We start from the raw sequence: 13,117 nt of genomic DNA, 5'->3' as shown, positions 1-13,117 counted from the left end.
TGAACTAGCTTTTGGGGGCAGGGGAGATGGTATTATATGCCCTCATGGAAATAAAGAGGAGAGGAGTGAATGGCAGCCCCACTTTCTCTCCACCTCCTCCCTCTGCCTCAGGAGCAGAAGGCATGCAACCTGCCAGCCCCCCATATGTCCTTGCCCTTGGTTTAAGGCCCTTTCTCCTCAGTTCTCATTCCTGGATGCCAAGGAAGGAACTCTCTGCAGGCCAGTGGCATCCAGGAGGGGGCTGCCTCCTCCCAACACGTGGGCAGCTCCGACAGTTCCCATGCATTTGAGGTGAGAAGGAAGGGCGATTTCTAGAAAAGGAGGTGGATGGTGCTGCACAGACAAAATATTAAGTGTCTGTGCTGAGGGGCCCTAGACACCATTCATGCCTTTATTCTACAGGTAAAGAAACAGGTCTAGAAGGGCTACCCAACTTACCTGAACTCCTCTCCCTTGTTCAGGTAGAGGTGAACTGGAGCACCTTCTTCCCTTCTCATCCAAATCTTCCCTTCTCCTCCAACACACTTTCCGTGAGACCAACTTACAGTCTCCTGCTTCCGATTCTTTTACAACTCATGGCCAAAACAAGCTGTAGTAATGAGCTGTCACTCCAAAACCCTCTTCAAGAGTTCTTGTAATTTCCCCATTTGACAGGTGAAGAAAGGGAAGTTTAGGGAAAATAAGTAATTCATACAATGTCACAGTAAGTGGTGAAGCAGAGCCTTCAGGCAGTCTGCTTCCAGGAGTCGCCCTCGTCACCACTGTGCTGCCTGCTGCCCACTTGTGCTTTCTCTACCTCGCATCTCCTGTTCCCTTAATTCGTCTGCCAGGGTCCTGGTGAGAAGACAGGCAGGCACCAGGCTCGTCACCTGGGCCTTACACCAGTGGCTAACTGCTGTGCTGCTGGTTGCCTTGACTTGAGACTTCCTTCATTACCCAGGAGAGGGACATGCTGAGAGCTCCTCAGAGACAACCCCATGCCTGTGGGCCACTGGGCTCCAGCCATCCAGGAAAGGAAGAGAGCCTTCCAGGGTGCATAGCAAATGCAAATTAAAAACAGGATAATGATTTTCCACACTCACGACTGACTGTCGGAAACTTAACATTGTGATAATCCTGAGTGCTGAGGTTTTTTGTGTGGGAATTGTTTCTCTTGTGCTCTGCTGGCGTGAACCACCTTGCAAGGCAATTACGCCACATCTATTCAAACCAGGACCGAGCTCTAGTGAAATCACTGCACATGTGCTCGAGATGTGTTTGAGAATGTACATCTCAGCCTCATGAAAGTGAAAATTTGGTGACTGCTCAAGTGACGGCTTATGGAGAAATGGCTAAACACGAGGAAGACTCGTAGGACCAATCAATAAAGTGATTGAAAGGAATAAACTAGACCTAATGTATTTGATCAAATATAAGATATACAGTTGATTCTCATCATTCTCAGAATTATGTTCTGTAAAGTTATGGTGAATGCTGAATTTGCAAATACCGAACCATGGCTCCTAAGGGAAATACAGAATTAGGTTCCTATAAGCCTCTAGTGTCCACATTTTTGTCAACTGATAACATATAACCTTGTTCTATGTGTTTAAAGGCACTTTATTCAACATATATGTTGCTTCATTAACACTGAACTCACAGCCAATAGTACTATTATTTCTGCAGGCATGCAATTGATTTAACATACATTTTCCCTGTGAGGCGCCTCACAGCCTACTTGCACTTAGGAGCACTAGACACACTTCACAAGCGCCTCATGTCAGCAAACACCAGCACTTCCGCGCTCTGCTTGGGGCCATGCTAAACAGCAAAATCACCAAAAAAAAAAAAAAAAAAAAGAGCACAAAAATGTTTTAAATGTGGCTCTAAATAGTGTTTGAAAAAGATACCTGTTTACCATCTGAGAGCTGCAACAAAGAGGCAGGGCTTCGCTTTATCCCACCTCCGCTTGCAATGTGCACGTCAACAGATTCACATTTTTCATCACTGAGCATGCGGCTGAATGAGTGCGAAAGCACTCTGAGTATTGATTTCAGGATTACCAATAAATCTTAGTGAGTAGGCGAGTTCACAAATACGGAGTCTGTGAATAATTAAGATCAATTGTACATGGTTTCACATTTTAACATCTTTCAAATTGGGGTGCATCTTAGAGTCCCTGAAAGACAGTATATACATCAATACAGATAGCATCTGTGGTCAGCATTGAGTGGAAATCCAAGCTGACAATCAGCACATATAGAATGAGCCCACATATGTAAAATAAGACAATAAACCTCCATGCTTCCCTTTGCTACATATGGCTAACATACGGAGCAGTCCCCCAGGGCACTGTTCTAAGCACTTTACTATCTTAATTATTTTAACCTTTACAAAGCCCTTATGAGGTAGGTGCTATTTTTTAATCCCCATTTTATGCAAATGGAGGTTAAGAAAATTGCCTAGATCACAGAAATAGATTTTTTTTTCACACCAAAGTAAAACTGATTGATTAGATTTTAATCTATGAACTTTCCAAACATTGTATCTTAACAGGAATTAAAACACAAACAATTATAAACTCACAACAATCATTCTAAATTGTATTGTTAAGAATTTTAAAACTTTTACTCCTTTTATTTCCCACAGTATTTCTTACTTAGAAGTAATGAGACATGAATGTAAGGTATGTCATCAATTTCATCAGTAGCTCAATTTTCCTAAGTGCTGGATTAATGAGATTGTTCTTAGCTTTTGAAAGCCTCTTTTATTTTGGCTTCATAAAAATATATTCCTGCATATGGACATCTTTTTTGTTTATGAGAACACTTACATAACTTGTACTCTGTTTATAATGATGATTGTTAATTTTAAATATGTTCAACTTGAATTATTTGAATAAAGTAATAAACTAAGATGTAAAAAAATGAGAATTTTTATGAGCTCCAGATAGACTTATGCAAGAACTGATGTATCTGAAAGTCAAAGTACTTCAGAAACTAAATGCAGAAAGATTTTAAATTGAAAAAACAGAAAGATTATGGAAACATGGAACTTAGACATGCATTTTTTACTCCAAAATATTCTGTGTGACACTTCGTGTATTAAAAGATTGCTCTGGGGATTTATGGTCCTAAAAAAACTGTTGACTTGTTACCATATCCTCATTTAACTAATAGCTTGTCCTCCACCGCCATTGCTGCTACTGAAAATCTACGCATTAGCCAATGCCCCCTCGGGTATCAGCAAACCCGACTGGGTCCCCAGTCGAGTATTATTAATTGAACCATGAAATTTCTGTTTTTTGGTAGGTCATGTTTGACCCATTTTTATCAGCTATATCACATATCAACCTAGTATCATTTCCCTTTAACTCTCTGTGGCCCTTGATCTATATATTGCTGATGGCATTTATCTAGAACTGACTGTCCAACCAGAGGCTCTAAGTCCCCTTGAGGGTATGGACTGCAGTTTGTTTTCCTTTCGGTCCTGCTTTCCCCTTGACAGTAGGTTCTGAATAAATGTGGGTGGATGAAGTCAGAGAAGGCATCATCATTGCCTTAACTTGCTGTATCTTCCCTTTCAGTGGTCCACATGTGCAGCGTCCTGGAGCATAACTGTGCCCACTTCTGCATCAATACCCCCGGCTCATACGTCTGCAGGTGCAAACAAGGGTACATCCTCAACTCAGATCAGACGACTTGCAGAAGTAAGATTGCTTTGCTGATGTATCTGTACTGTCCTCTTCTGCCCTCACTCTGCTCTCTCAAGGGCCTCTTTTTTTTTTCTTTTTTCCATTTTGTTTTTTTAATAATAAATTTATTTTTTATTGGTGTTCAATTTGCCAACATACAGAATAACACCCAGGGCTCATCCCGTCAAGTGCCCCCCTCAGTGCCCGCCACCCAGTCACCCCCAGCCCCCGCCCTCCTCCCCTCCATCACCCCTAGTTCGTTTCCCAGAGTTAGGAGTCTTCCATGTTCTGTCTCCCTTTCTGGTATTTCCCACACATTTCTTCTCCCTTCCCTTCTATTCCCTTTCACTATTATTTATATTCCCCAAATGAATGAGACCATATAATGTTTGTCCTTCTCCGATTGACTACATTTCACTCAGCATAATACCCTCCAATTCCATCCATGTCGAAGCAAATGGTGGGTATTTGTCCTTTCTAATGGCTGAGTAATATTCCATTGTATACATAGACCACATCTTCTTTATCCATTCATCTTCCGATGGATACTGAGGCTCCTTCCACAGTTTGGCTATTGTGGACATTGCTGCTAGAAACATCGGGGTGCAGGTGTCCTGGTGTTTCATTGCATCTGAGTCTTTGGGGTAAATCCCCAACAATGCAATTGCTGGGTCGTAGGGCAGGTCTATTTTTAACTCTTTGAGGAACCTCCACACAGCTTTCCAGAGTGGCTGCACCAGTTCACATTCCCACCAACAGTGTAAGAGGGTTCCCCTTTTCTCCGCATCCTCTCCAACATTTGTGGTTTCCTGCCTTGTTAATTTTCCCCATTCTCACTGGTATGAGGTGGTATCTCATTGTGGTTTTGATTTGTATTTCCCTGATGGCAAGTGATGCAGAGCATTTTCTCATGTGCGTGTCCGCCATGTCCATGTCTTCCTCTGTGAGATTTCTCTTCATGTCCTTTGCCCATTTCATGATGGGATTGTTTGTTTCTTTGCTGTTGAGTTTAATAAGTTCTTTACAGATCTGGGAAACTAGCCCTTTATCTGATAGGTCATTTGCAAATATCTTCTCCCATTCTGTAGGTTGTCTTTTAGTTTTGTTGACTGTATCCTTTGCTGTGCAAAAGCTTCTTATCTTGATGAAGTCCCAATAGTTCATTTTTGCTTTTGTTTCTTTTGCCTTCGTGGATGTATCTTGCAAGAAGTTACTATGGCCGAGTTCAAAAAGAGTGTTGCCTGTGTTCTCCTCTAGGATTTTGATGGAATCTTGTCTCACATTTAGATCTTTCCTCCATTTGGAGTTTATCTTTGTATACGGTGAAAGAGAGTGGTCTAGTTTCATTCTTCTGCATGTGGATGTCCAATTTTCCTAGCACCATTTATTGAAGAGACTGTCTTTCTTCCAGTGGATAGTCTTTCCTCCTTTATCGAATATTAGTTGACTATAAAGTTCAGGGTCCACTTCTGGGTTCTCTATTCTGTTCCATTGATCTATGTGTCTGTTTTTGTCCTGTTTTGATGACCACAGCTTTGTAGTACAACCTCAACTCTGGCATTGTGATGCCCCCAGCTATGGTTTTCTTTTTTAAAATTCCCCTGGCTATTCGGGGTCTTTTCTGATTCCACACAAATCTTAAAATAATTTGTTCCAACTCTCTGAAGAAACTCCATGGTATTTTGATGTGATTGCATTAAACGTGTAAATTGCCCTGGGTAACATTGACGTTTTCACGATATTAATTGTTCCAATCCATGAGCATGGAATATTTTTTCATGTCTTTGTGTCTTCCTCAGTTTCTTTCAGAAGTGTTCTATAGTTTTTAGGGTATAGATCCTTTACTTCTTTGGTTAGGTTTGTTCCTAGGTATCTTATGCTTTTGGGTGCAATTGTAAATGGGATTGACTCCTTAATTTCTCTTTCTTCGGTCTCATTGTTAGTGTATAGAAATGCCAGTGATTTCTGGGCATTGATTTTGTATCCTGCCACGCTACCAAATTGCTGTATGAGTTCTAGCAATCTTGGGGTGGAGGCTTTTGGGTTTTCTAGGTAGAGTATCATATCATCGGCGAAAAGGGAGACTTTGACTTCTTCTTTGCCGATTTGAATGCCTTTAATGTCTTTTTGTTGTCTGATTGCTGAGGCGAGGACTTCCAGAACTATGTTGAACAGCAGTGGTGAGAGTGGACATCTCTGTCTTGTTCCTGATCTTAGGGGAAAGGCTCCCAGTGCTTCCCCCATTGAGAATGATATTTGCTGAGGGCTTTTCGTAGGTGGCTTTTAAGATGTTGAGGAATGTTCCCTCTATCCCTATGCTCTGAAGAGTTTTGATGGGGAATGGATGCTGTATTTTGTCAAATGCTTTCTCTGCATCTATTGAGAGGATCATATGGTTCTTGGTTTTTCTCTTGATGATATGATGAATCACACTGATTGTTTTACGAGTGTTGAACCAGCCTTGTGTCCCGGGGATAAATCCTATTTGGTCATGGTGAATAATTTTCTTAATGTGTTGTTGGATCCTATTGGCTAGTATCTTGTTGAGAATTTTTGCATCCATGTTCATCAGGGATATTGGTCTGTAATTCTCCTTTTTCATGGGGTCTTTGGTTTTGGAATTAAGGTGATGCTGGCCTCATAGAACGAATTTGGAAGTACTCCATCTCTTTCTATCTTTCCAAACAGCTTTAGTAGAATAGGTATGGTTTCTTCTTTAAACGTTTGATAGAATTCCCCAGGGAAGCCATCTGGCCCTGGACTTTTGTGTCTTGGGAGGTTTTTGATGACTGCTTCAATTTCCTCCCTTGTTATTGGCCTGTTCAGGTTTTCTATTTCTTCCTGTTCCAGTTTTGGTAATTTGTGGCTTTCCAGGAATGCGTCCATTTCTTCTAGATTGCCTAATGTATTGGCATTATATATATATATATGTCCTTTTCCGGTGTTCAAGATGTCGAAGCGAGGACGTGGTGGGTCCTCCGGTGCAAAATTAGGACGTGGTGGGTCCTCCGGTGCAAAATTCCGGATTTCCCTGGGTCTTCCGGTAGGAGCCGTCATCAATTGTGCTGACAACACAGGAGCCAAAAATCTGTATATTATCTCCGTGAAGGGGATTAAGGGACGCTTGAACAGACTTCCTGCTGCTGGTGTGGGGGACATGGTGATGGCCACAGTGAAGAAAGGCAAACCAGAGCTCAGGAAGAAGGTACATCCAGCAGTGGTGATTCGACAACGAAAATCATACCAGAGAAAAGATGGTGTGTTTCTCTATTTTGAGGATAACGCGGGGGTCATAGTAAATAATAAAGGTGAAATGAAAGGTTCTGCTATTACAGGACCAGTCGCAAAGGAGTGTGCAGACTTGTGGCCCAGGATTGCTTCCAATGCTGGCAGCATTGCATAATTCTTTGGTGTATTTGTTTTAAAAAAAAATAAAAATTATTTGTTCTCAAAAAAAAAAATACACACACATATATATATATGTTCATAATATGTTTTTAAAATCGTTTGTATTTCTTGGTGTTGGTAGTGATCTCTCCTTTCTCATTCATGATTTTATTTATTTGAGTCTTCTCTCTCTTCTTTTTAATAAGGCTGGCTAATGGTTTATCTATCTTATTAATTCTTTCAAAGAACCAACTCCTGGTTTTGTTGATCTGTTCCACAGTTCTTCTGGTCTCAATTTCGTTGAGTTCTGCTCGAATCTTTATTAACTCTCTTCTTCTGCTGTGTGTAGGATCTATTTGTTGTTTTTTCTCTAGCTCCTTTATGTGTAAGGTTAGCTTTTGTATTTGAGTTCTTTCCAGTTTTTGAATGGATGCTTATATTGCGATGTATTTCCCCCTTAGGACTGCTTTTGCTGTATCCCAAAGATTTTGAATGGTTGTATCTTCATTCTCATTAGTTTACATGAATCTTTTTAATTCTTCCTTAATTTCCTGGTTGACCCTTTAATCTTTTAGCAAGATGGTCCTTAACCTCCATGTGTTTGAAGTCCTTCCAAACTTCTTGTTGTGATTTAGTTCTAATTTCAAGGTAAATTGGTCTGAGAATATGCAGGGGATGATTCCAATCTTTTGGTATCGGTAAAGACCTGATTTGTGACCCAGTATGTGGTCCTCTGGAGAATGTTCCATGTGCACTTGAGAAGAATGTGTATTCAGTTGATCTCAAGGGCCTCTTGAATTCATCTTTGGCCCCTCACCGAACCAAGTTAGCATCTCCCTAAGAAAAGAAAGGAGGCTTTATAAGATACTCATGTATTTTATGTTGGCCTCCAGGCCCCAACACCCTGCCTTCACAGTGCCTGGACCAGAGTCTGACACATAGTAGGCCAGAAGGAAGAGTTTGGAAGACCGTTTGAGGCACCTACTTAGAAGTTACCTTTGGGATTCATGAGCTGGTGTCTTTTATTTCCAAGCTGTTCTTTACGGGGAACCACTGGAGAGCCTTTTCATTCACTGTCTCTATTAACTGTACCCTGAGGAATGGTTTCTGAATTTTATTTTCTTCTCTGAAGAATTTACTTAGGGTGAGTTATCAACACTGGTTGGGAATGGTTATTCAAGTTCTGTTTTAGAAGTGTGTAGGGATCTAGTCCCTTTGGCAAGGACACTTTATAGATCTCCTAAATAAAAAAGGTCAAAAGATAAAATGCAGATAGAAGTCACATTCTCATTTTTTTTTTTACCAAGCCCCCAAAACAGACAACATACTGACATTTGAGCCAGCAAGAGGTAATCTGCCTCTCAGAGGAGAGAATTACCTCTACGCTGAGTGTTGTCCTATGTATATATATTTTTAAGTTGTAAGTAAACCCACACTATGTTAGCCCATAGACAACCAGGCTACCAAACCAGGCTTACTCCGGAGTGTGAGGAACATCACCCCATATAGAAGCAAATAAAAGTCAGCTAATCTGACGCACAGTTTGTGCAATGCATAATTGTCATTATACCACATGGTAAGCAATTAAGCATTAATGGAAAGCACTTGCACAGATGGCTGTAATTAGTATCACATTTATAGAGCCAAACCACATTTTCCTGTTTTCTTCTCACTTCGTTTTCAGGGTTGAGAGTAGTTGGATAGAGGCCTCCTATCCCCCCAAATTAGATGACATCTGCTTGACTCCTCCAGTTCTCTGGCCTGTGGAAGCACAAAGCCCTTGGACTCTGTGAATCTCCCATGCTCTGTGTTCTTTGGCTCCTCTCAGGATTCCAGATTTTTGAGGGCAGCCTGAATCATCCTCATCTTCTGCTTGAACCTCTGACCTTTCTTCAGTTTCCACAACAAAATTCATTCACAGAATACTCATGGGCTTAACAGAATTCACTGGAGAACTGGGGGAGCCCTAGCGAGGTCACTTCACACACTGCTCCGCAAACAACCTAGGCATCTTTTTTAGACCTCTCCCTACCTTCTTTGGGAGCTGTGCCTGTCCCCTCCCTGGGGAGCCTCTTTGGGAGCCCCCTTGCCCCACGGGGTTTCTCTGAAGCATATTCAGCCTTTAGGCACCCTGCTAATGGCCTTCTTGCCCTTCCCTTCTAAGAGCACAATAAATTCCTCCCCTTGTCTTCTGCCCAATAGTCTGCTACAGTGAGGGCATCTGCTAATATCCACTTTCCATAGCCTGGCTTAGTCAACTCAGAGGAATTTTGAGACTAGCAAATAAAAAATCAAAAGTTCTCTGCTCAGTGTCATGAGCAAGACCTACCCCCACCAGGTTTTATCACTTCCTGCCTGGCCCCACTTCTGAGCCCCAAGCACACCCCCCGCCCCAGGCTCTCCCCCAGTATTGGTCTGGCCTGGGCTCCCTTCTGGGCAGGGCCAGGGGTGCAAAGAACGTGAAGCAGAAACTGCCCGGGCTTCAGACGGACTGACCAGGTGGAAAGGTGAGGTGGTCCAGGGCAGAGGTTCTCAATCTCCATTAAATAAGAACCCCTCAGGAAGCTGATTGCCCCTAAGGTCTCACCCCCTAGAGATTCAGAGTTGACAGGTCTGGGGGTGGGGCCCAGGAGTCTGCATTTCCCATGAACTTCTTCTTTTTTAGGGGGAGAGGGAAGAGCTTCCAGTTAAGGGAGGAAGGAGGGGGCTAGAGCCAGGGCTCTGCCGTCCTGTCTCACCCAAACCTCCAGTCACCCGGAAACAGATCACCTGTGCTGTTAGCACCGGAGTTAGCTGAATTGGTAGTCATGGGGAGCATTTCTCTCTCTCTCTCTCTCTCTCTCTCTCTCTCTCTCTCTCTCAGACAAAGGTGATTAACTCTTTGGTTTGCATGTCTACACTTCTGTATGGGCCAGACTTCTATTTCAATCCCTACATTACTGCTGTGCCTGTCTCTTCCCCATCTGCTGATTTAAACTCCTTGACTCAACTTCCTCACCCACAGGGTAGGAAAGCTGGTGACAAATTAACATCATCTATCCTATCAATACGTCCTGGTTAGCCTGTGGTTTCAGTCTAGTAGATGGTTAAAAGGTTGTGCCAAGGGAAGGCTGGGCCATTCCTTGACCTCTGTTTATGAGCTGCTTGCAGAGACCTATGTCTGCCAACATCAAGAGAGACTCAGTGGCCCTGGAGAGGAGTGAGACACCGCTCTTTCCATCTTTGAGCATATAAGATGTGCCTGCACCATGCACACTACTGGAAATAAAAGAGTGAATAAAACAGCAGTGTTCATGCTTCTTGGAGCTCACATGCTTGCATGGGAGTAATTAAAATAAACAAACAAGGCAGCCTGGGTGGCTCAGCAGTTTAGCGCCGCCTTTAGCCCAGGGCCTGATCCTGGAGATCTGGGATTGAGTCCCACATCAGGCTCCCTGCATGAAGCCTGCTTCTCCCTCTGCCTGTGTCTCTACCTCTCTGTCTCTGTCTCTCAGGAATAAATAAATAAAATCTTTAAAATTTTTAAAAAAATAAAATAAAAAATAAATAAAATAAACAACCAATATAACTGCAACCATGCAATCGGTGATTGCACCAGAGTGATTGCAGCCCATGAACAACAGCTCAGTGTGCTGTACACAAGGTCAAGCCTAGCTAGAGTCAATTCACTGATGAAGTGTTCACTATGTATTAGGAGCTCTCCTAGTGCTTTATATGTGTTATTTCATTTAATTCTGAAAATGAGCTCTTTTTTTTTTAATTTTTATTTATTTATGATAGTCACACAGAGAGAGAGAGAGGCAGAGACATAGGCAGAGGGAGAAGCAGGCTCCATGCACCGGGAGCCCGACGTGGGATTCGATCCCAGGTCTCCAGGATCGCGCCCTGGGCCAAAGGCAGGCGCCAAACCGCTGCACCACCCAGGGATCCCTGAAAATGAGCTCTTAAAGTGGGTTTTATCATTCTCGTTTTACAGATAAGGAAAATAAGGTATCCTCCAAAAAAGGTCAGACCATGTACTCAAGGTCATATGGCTAGTACTATGATCAAACCAGAATCCAAATCTTGTTAATATGTATGACTCCAAATTCCTAGCTCTTTTTATTTTTTTAATTCCTAGCTCTGAACCACTGTTTGGTATTGTGCCATGATCCTGGAGGGCCCCAGATGGCAGCAGGCCAACCCTGCAACCACAGAAATTCCTCTAAGCCCAGGAGGACAGGCAGGCAGGTTCCAAGGCTCACTGATCCCCAGGGAGACTCAGAACTAATTCACCAGTACTAGCATGCAAATAATTGTCGTTCCTCCAAGTCCAGTACCAACTGCTATGACACTGACACTGTACAGAATGATTTGAGAGGACCTCCTGGGTGATGACCTTCAGATATGTGTGTGTGTGCATATGCAGGCATGTAGGCATACACACATACACACCCACACCCATATCCACCATTTTGTATTGGTTCCTATCTGTTTGGAGGGAAGAGGCAGACACAGCTAATTCAGAGATTCTTCAAGTGGAAATGGACCTTGGCTGTCAGACTTTTACTCCCTTCCCCATAAAACCCAAGAATCCTATTCCCTCCTGGTGTCCAAGATGAATGATGTTGCTTGTCCATTCTCCACCTGGTACACGACGTTGTTGCAAAACACCTCCATTCAACCTCCAGATAGCATGGACCAAGCTGAAATCCTGCTTTCTATGATCCTCACCTTTGGTACTATTTCTGCCAGCTAAAGCTATATACCAGAAGGTATATTTTCTTTTCCAAATAGAGAAAACCCTTTGATTATTGAAGAGCATTATCTCCCCATCCCTCATTAATTTTTTCTTTTTCCAGGGAAGCATAGACACATCTTTAAGTAAGTGGGTTTGGGGTCTCTTCACTGTCCAAATAATGCCCTTCTGGGCACTAGTTGGTCAGTGTCTTAAAATGTGCTCTTCCATTCAAAGACTAGATCAACCATATTAAATAAATATTACCCTCAAAGTCCTGCCCATATGAGCATTTTGGAATGTACTGGAAGTCAACATTGTGGATTCTTCTGTCCTCTAAAAATTCTTCCCCACCCAATACCACTATATGACATATATGCAAAAGTGTTATCATAGTGCCTAGCCCATTGGGCTCAATCAATAGAAGTTTATATCCTTCTCTCTCCCCATGTAAAAACAACAATGGAAATGGGAAACACCCTCATGAAGTAAGCCTGTCTTCACATATTTGTTTTCCCCGACCATTCCCTTCTCCTTGAATTCCTTTCCCACTAATAAGAAAGAAGTTTATCTTCTTTCCTTTTCCTTCTTTATGTTTTTACATAAGGAATTTTTCCTTTTTGAATATTTAATCTATCTGGAAAAATATTGAAAACACAACATTTAAAAAATTTCACATGGCAAAAAATGTAAACTTTCTTATCCACCTTTCTCATTTTTTCTCTCTCTCAAGAACCATACCAAATGCATTTTATTGCTTTCATTCTTCAGATATGTTCCTGACATTATTTTTTCCAAGCTACACAAATGATTTAGTAGCTTATATTTCAGAGTTTAATGAAGGGGCATGCTCCAGAAAAAAGTCATATTGTTAAAGAGAGAAAAGAAAATTATAACCAACATCCCTCATGAATTTAGATGCAAAGATTCTTGAAAACTTAGCAAATAGAATCCATATTTATAGTCTATAATCAAAACCAAATGAGGTTTATCCCAAGAATGTAAGTTTGTTTTAACATAATTCACCATATAAACAAATGAAAAAATATATAATTTTAATAGATGCAGAAAAGGTACTTAACAATACCCACCATTCATTCATGATAAAAACTCTCAGCAAACTAGCAATAAAAGGGAAATTTCTCAACATGATAAAGGGTATCTACAAAAAAAAACCTACCATTAACATCATACTCAAGAGTGAAAAGTAAATGTTTTCCTCCTAAGAGAAGGAACAAGACAGTATGTTCATTCTTACCACTTCTGCTCAGCATTGTACTGGAGGTTCTAACTGATAAAATAATAAAATAAAAAGAAATTAGACAGTAATACAGATTGGA

At 41.7% G+C, this 13,117-nt stretch overlaps 2 protein-coding genes across 5 annotated transcripts in view; both read left to right on the top strand.

Annotated features, from left to right (window-relative positions):
- MATN2 (matrilin 2) overlaps window positions 1-13,117 on the top strand; it is a 147,782-nt gene that overhangs the window by 48,090 nt on the left and 86,575 nt on the right. For all 4 annotated transcript variants that reach the window (XM_041769458.1, XM_041769459.1, XM_041769457.1 and 1 more), the window contains exon 4: window positions 3,566-3,688. In XM_041769458.1, the coding sequence (XP_041625392.1) occupies window positions 3,566-3,688 (123 nt within the window). The remainder of the gene's footprint in view (window positions 1-3,565; window positions 3,689-13,117) is intronic.
- On the top strand, window positions 6,606-7,134 carry LOC121499014 (60S ribosomal protein L23-like). Its single transcript, XM_041769460.1, has 2 exons — window positions 6,606-6,642; window positions 6,673-7,134. The coding sequence occupies exons 1-2, from the start codon at window positions 6,624-6,626 to the stop codon at window positions 7,074-7,076; spliced, it is 423 nt and encodes a 140-aa protein (XP_041625394.1). The 5' UTR covers window positions 6,606-6,623; the 3' UTR covers window positions 7,077-7,134.

The sequence above is a fragment of the Vulpes lagopus genome, chromosome 9, assembly GCF_018345385.1.
Source record: "Vulpes lagopus strain Blue_001 chromosome 9, ASM1834538v1, whole genome shotgun sequence".
In the NCBI taxonomy this organism is placed as follows: domain Eukaryota; kingdom Metazoa; phylum Chordata; class Mammalia; order Carnivora; family Canidae; genus Vulpes; species Vulpes lagopus.
This window is presented reverse-complemented; position numbering and strand designations above follow the sequence as displayed.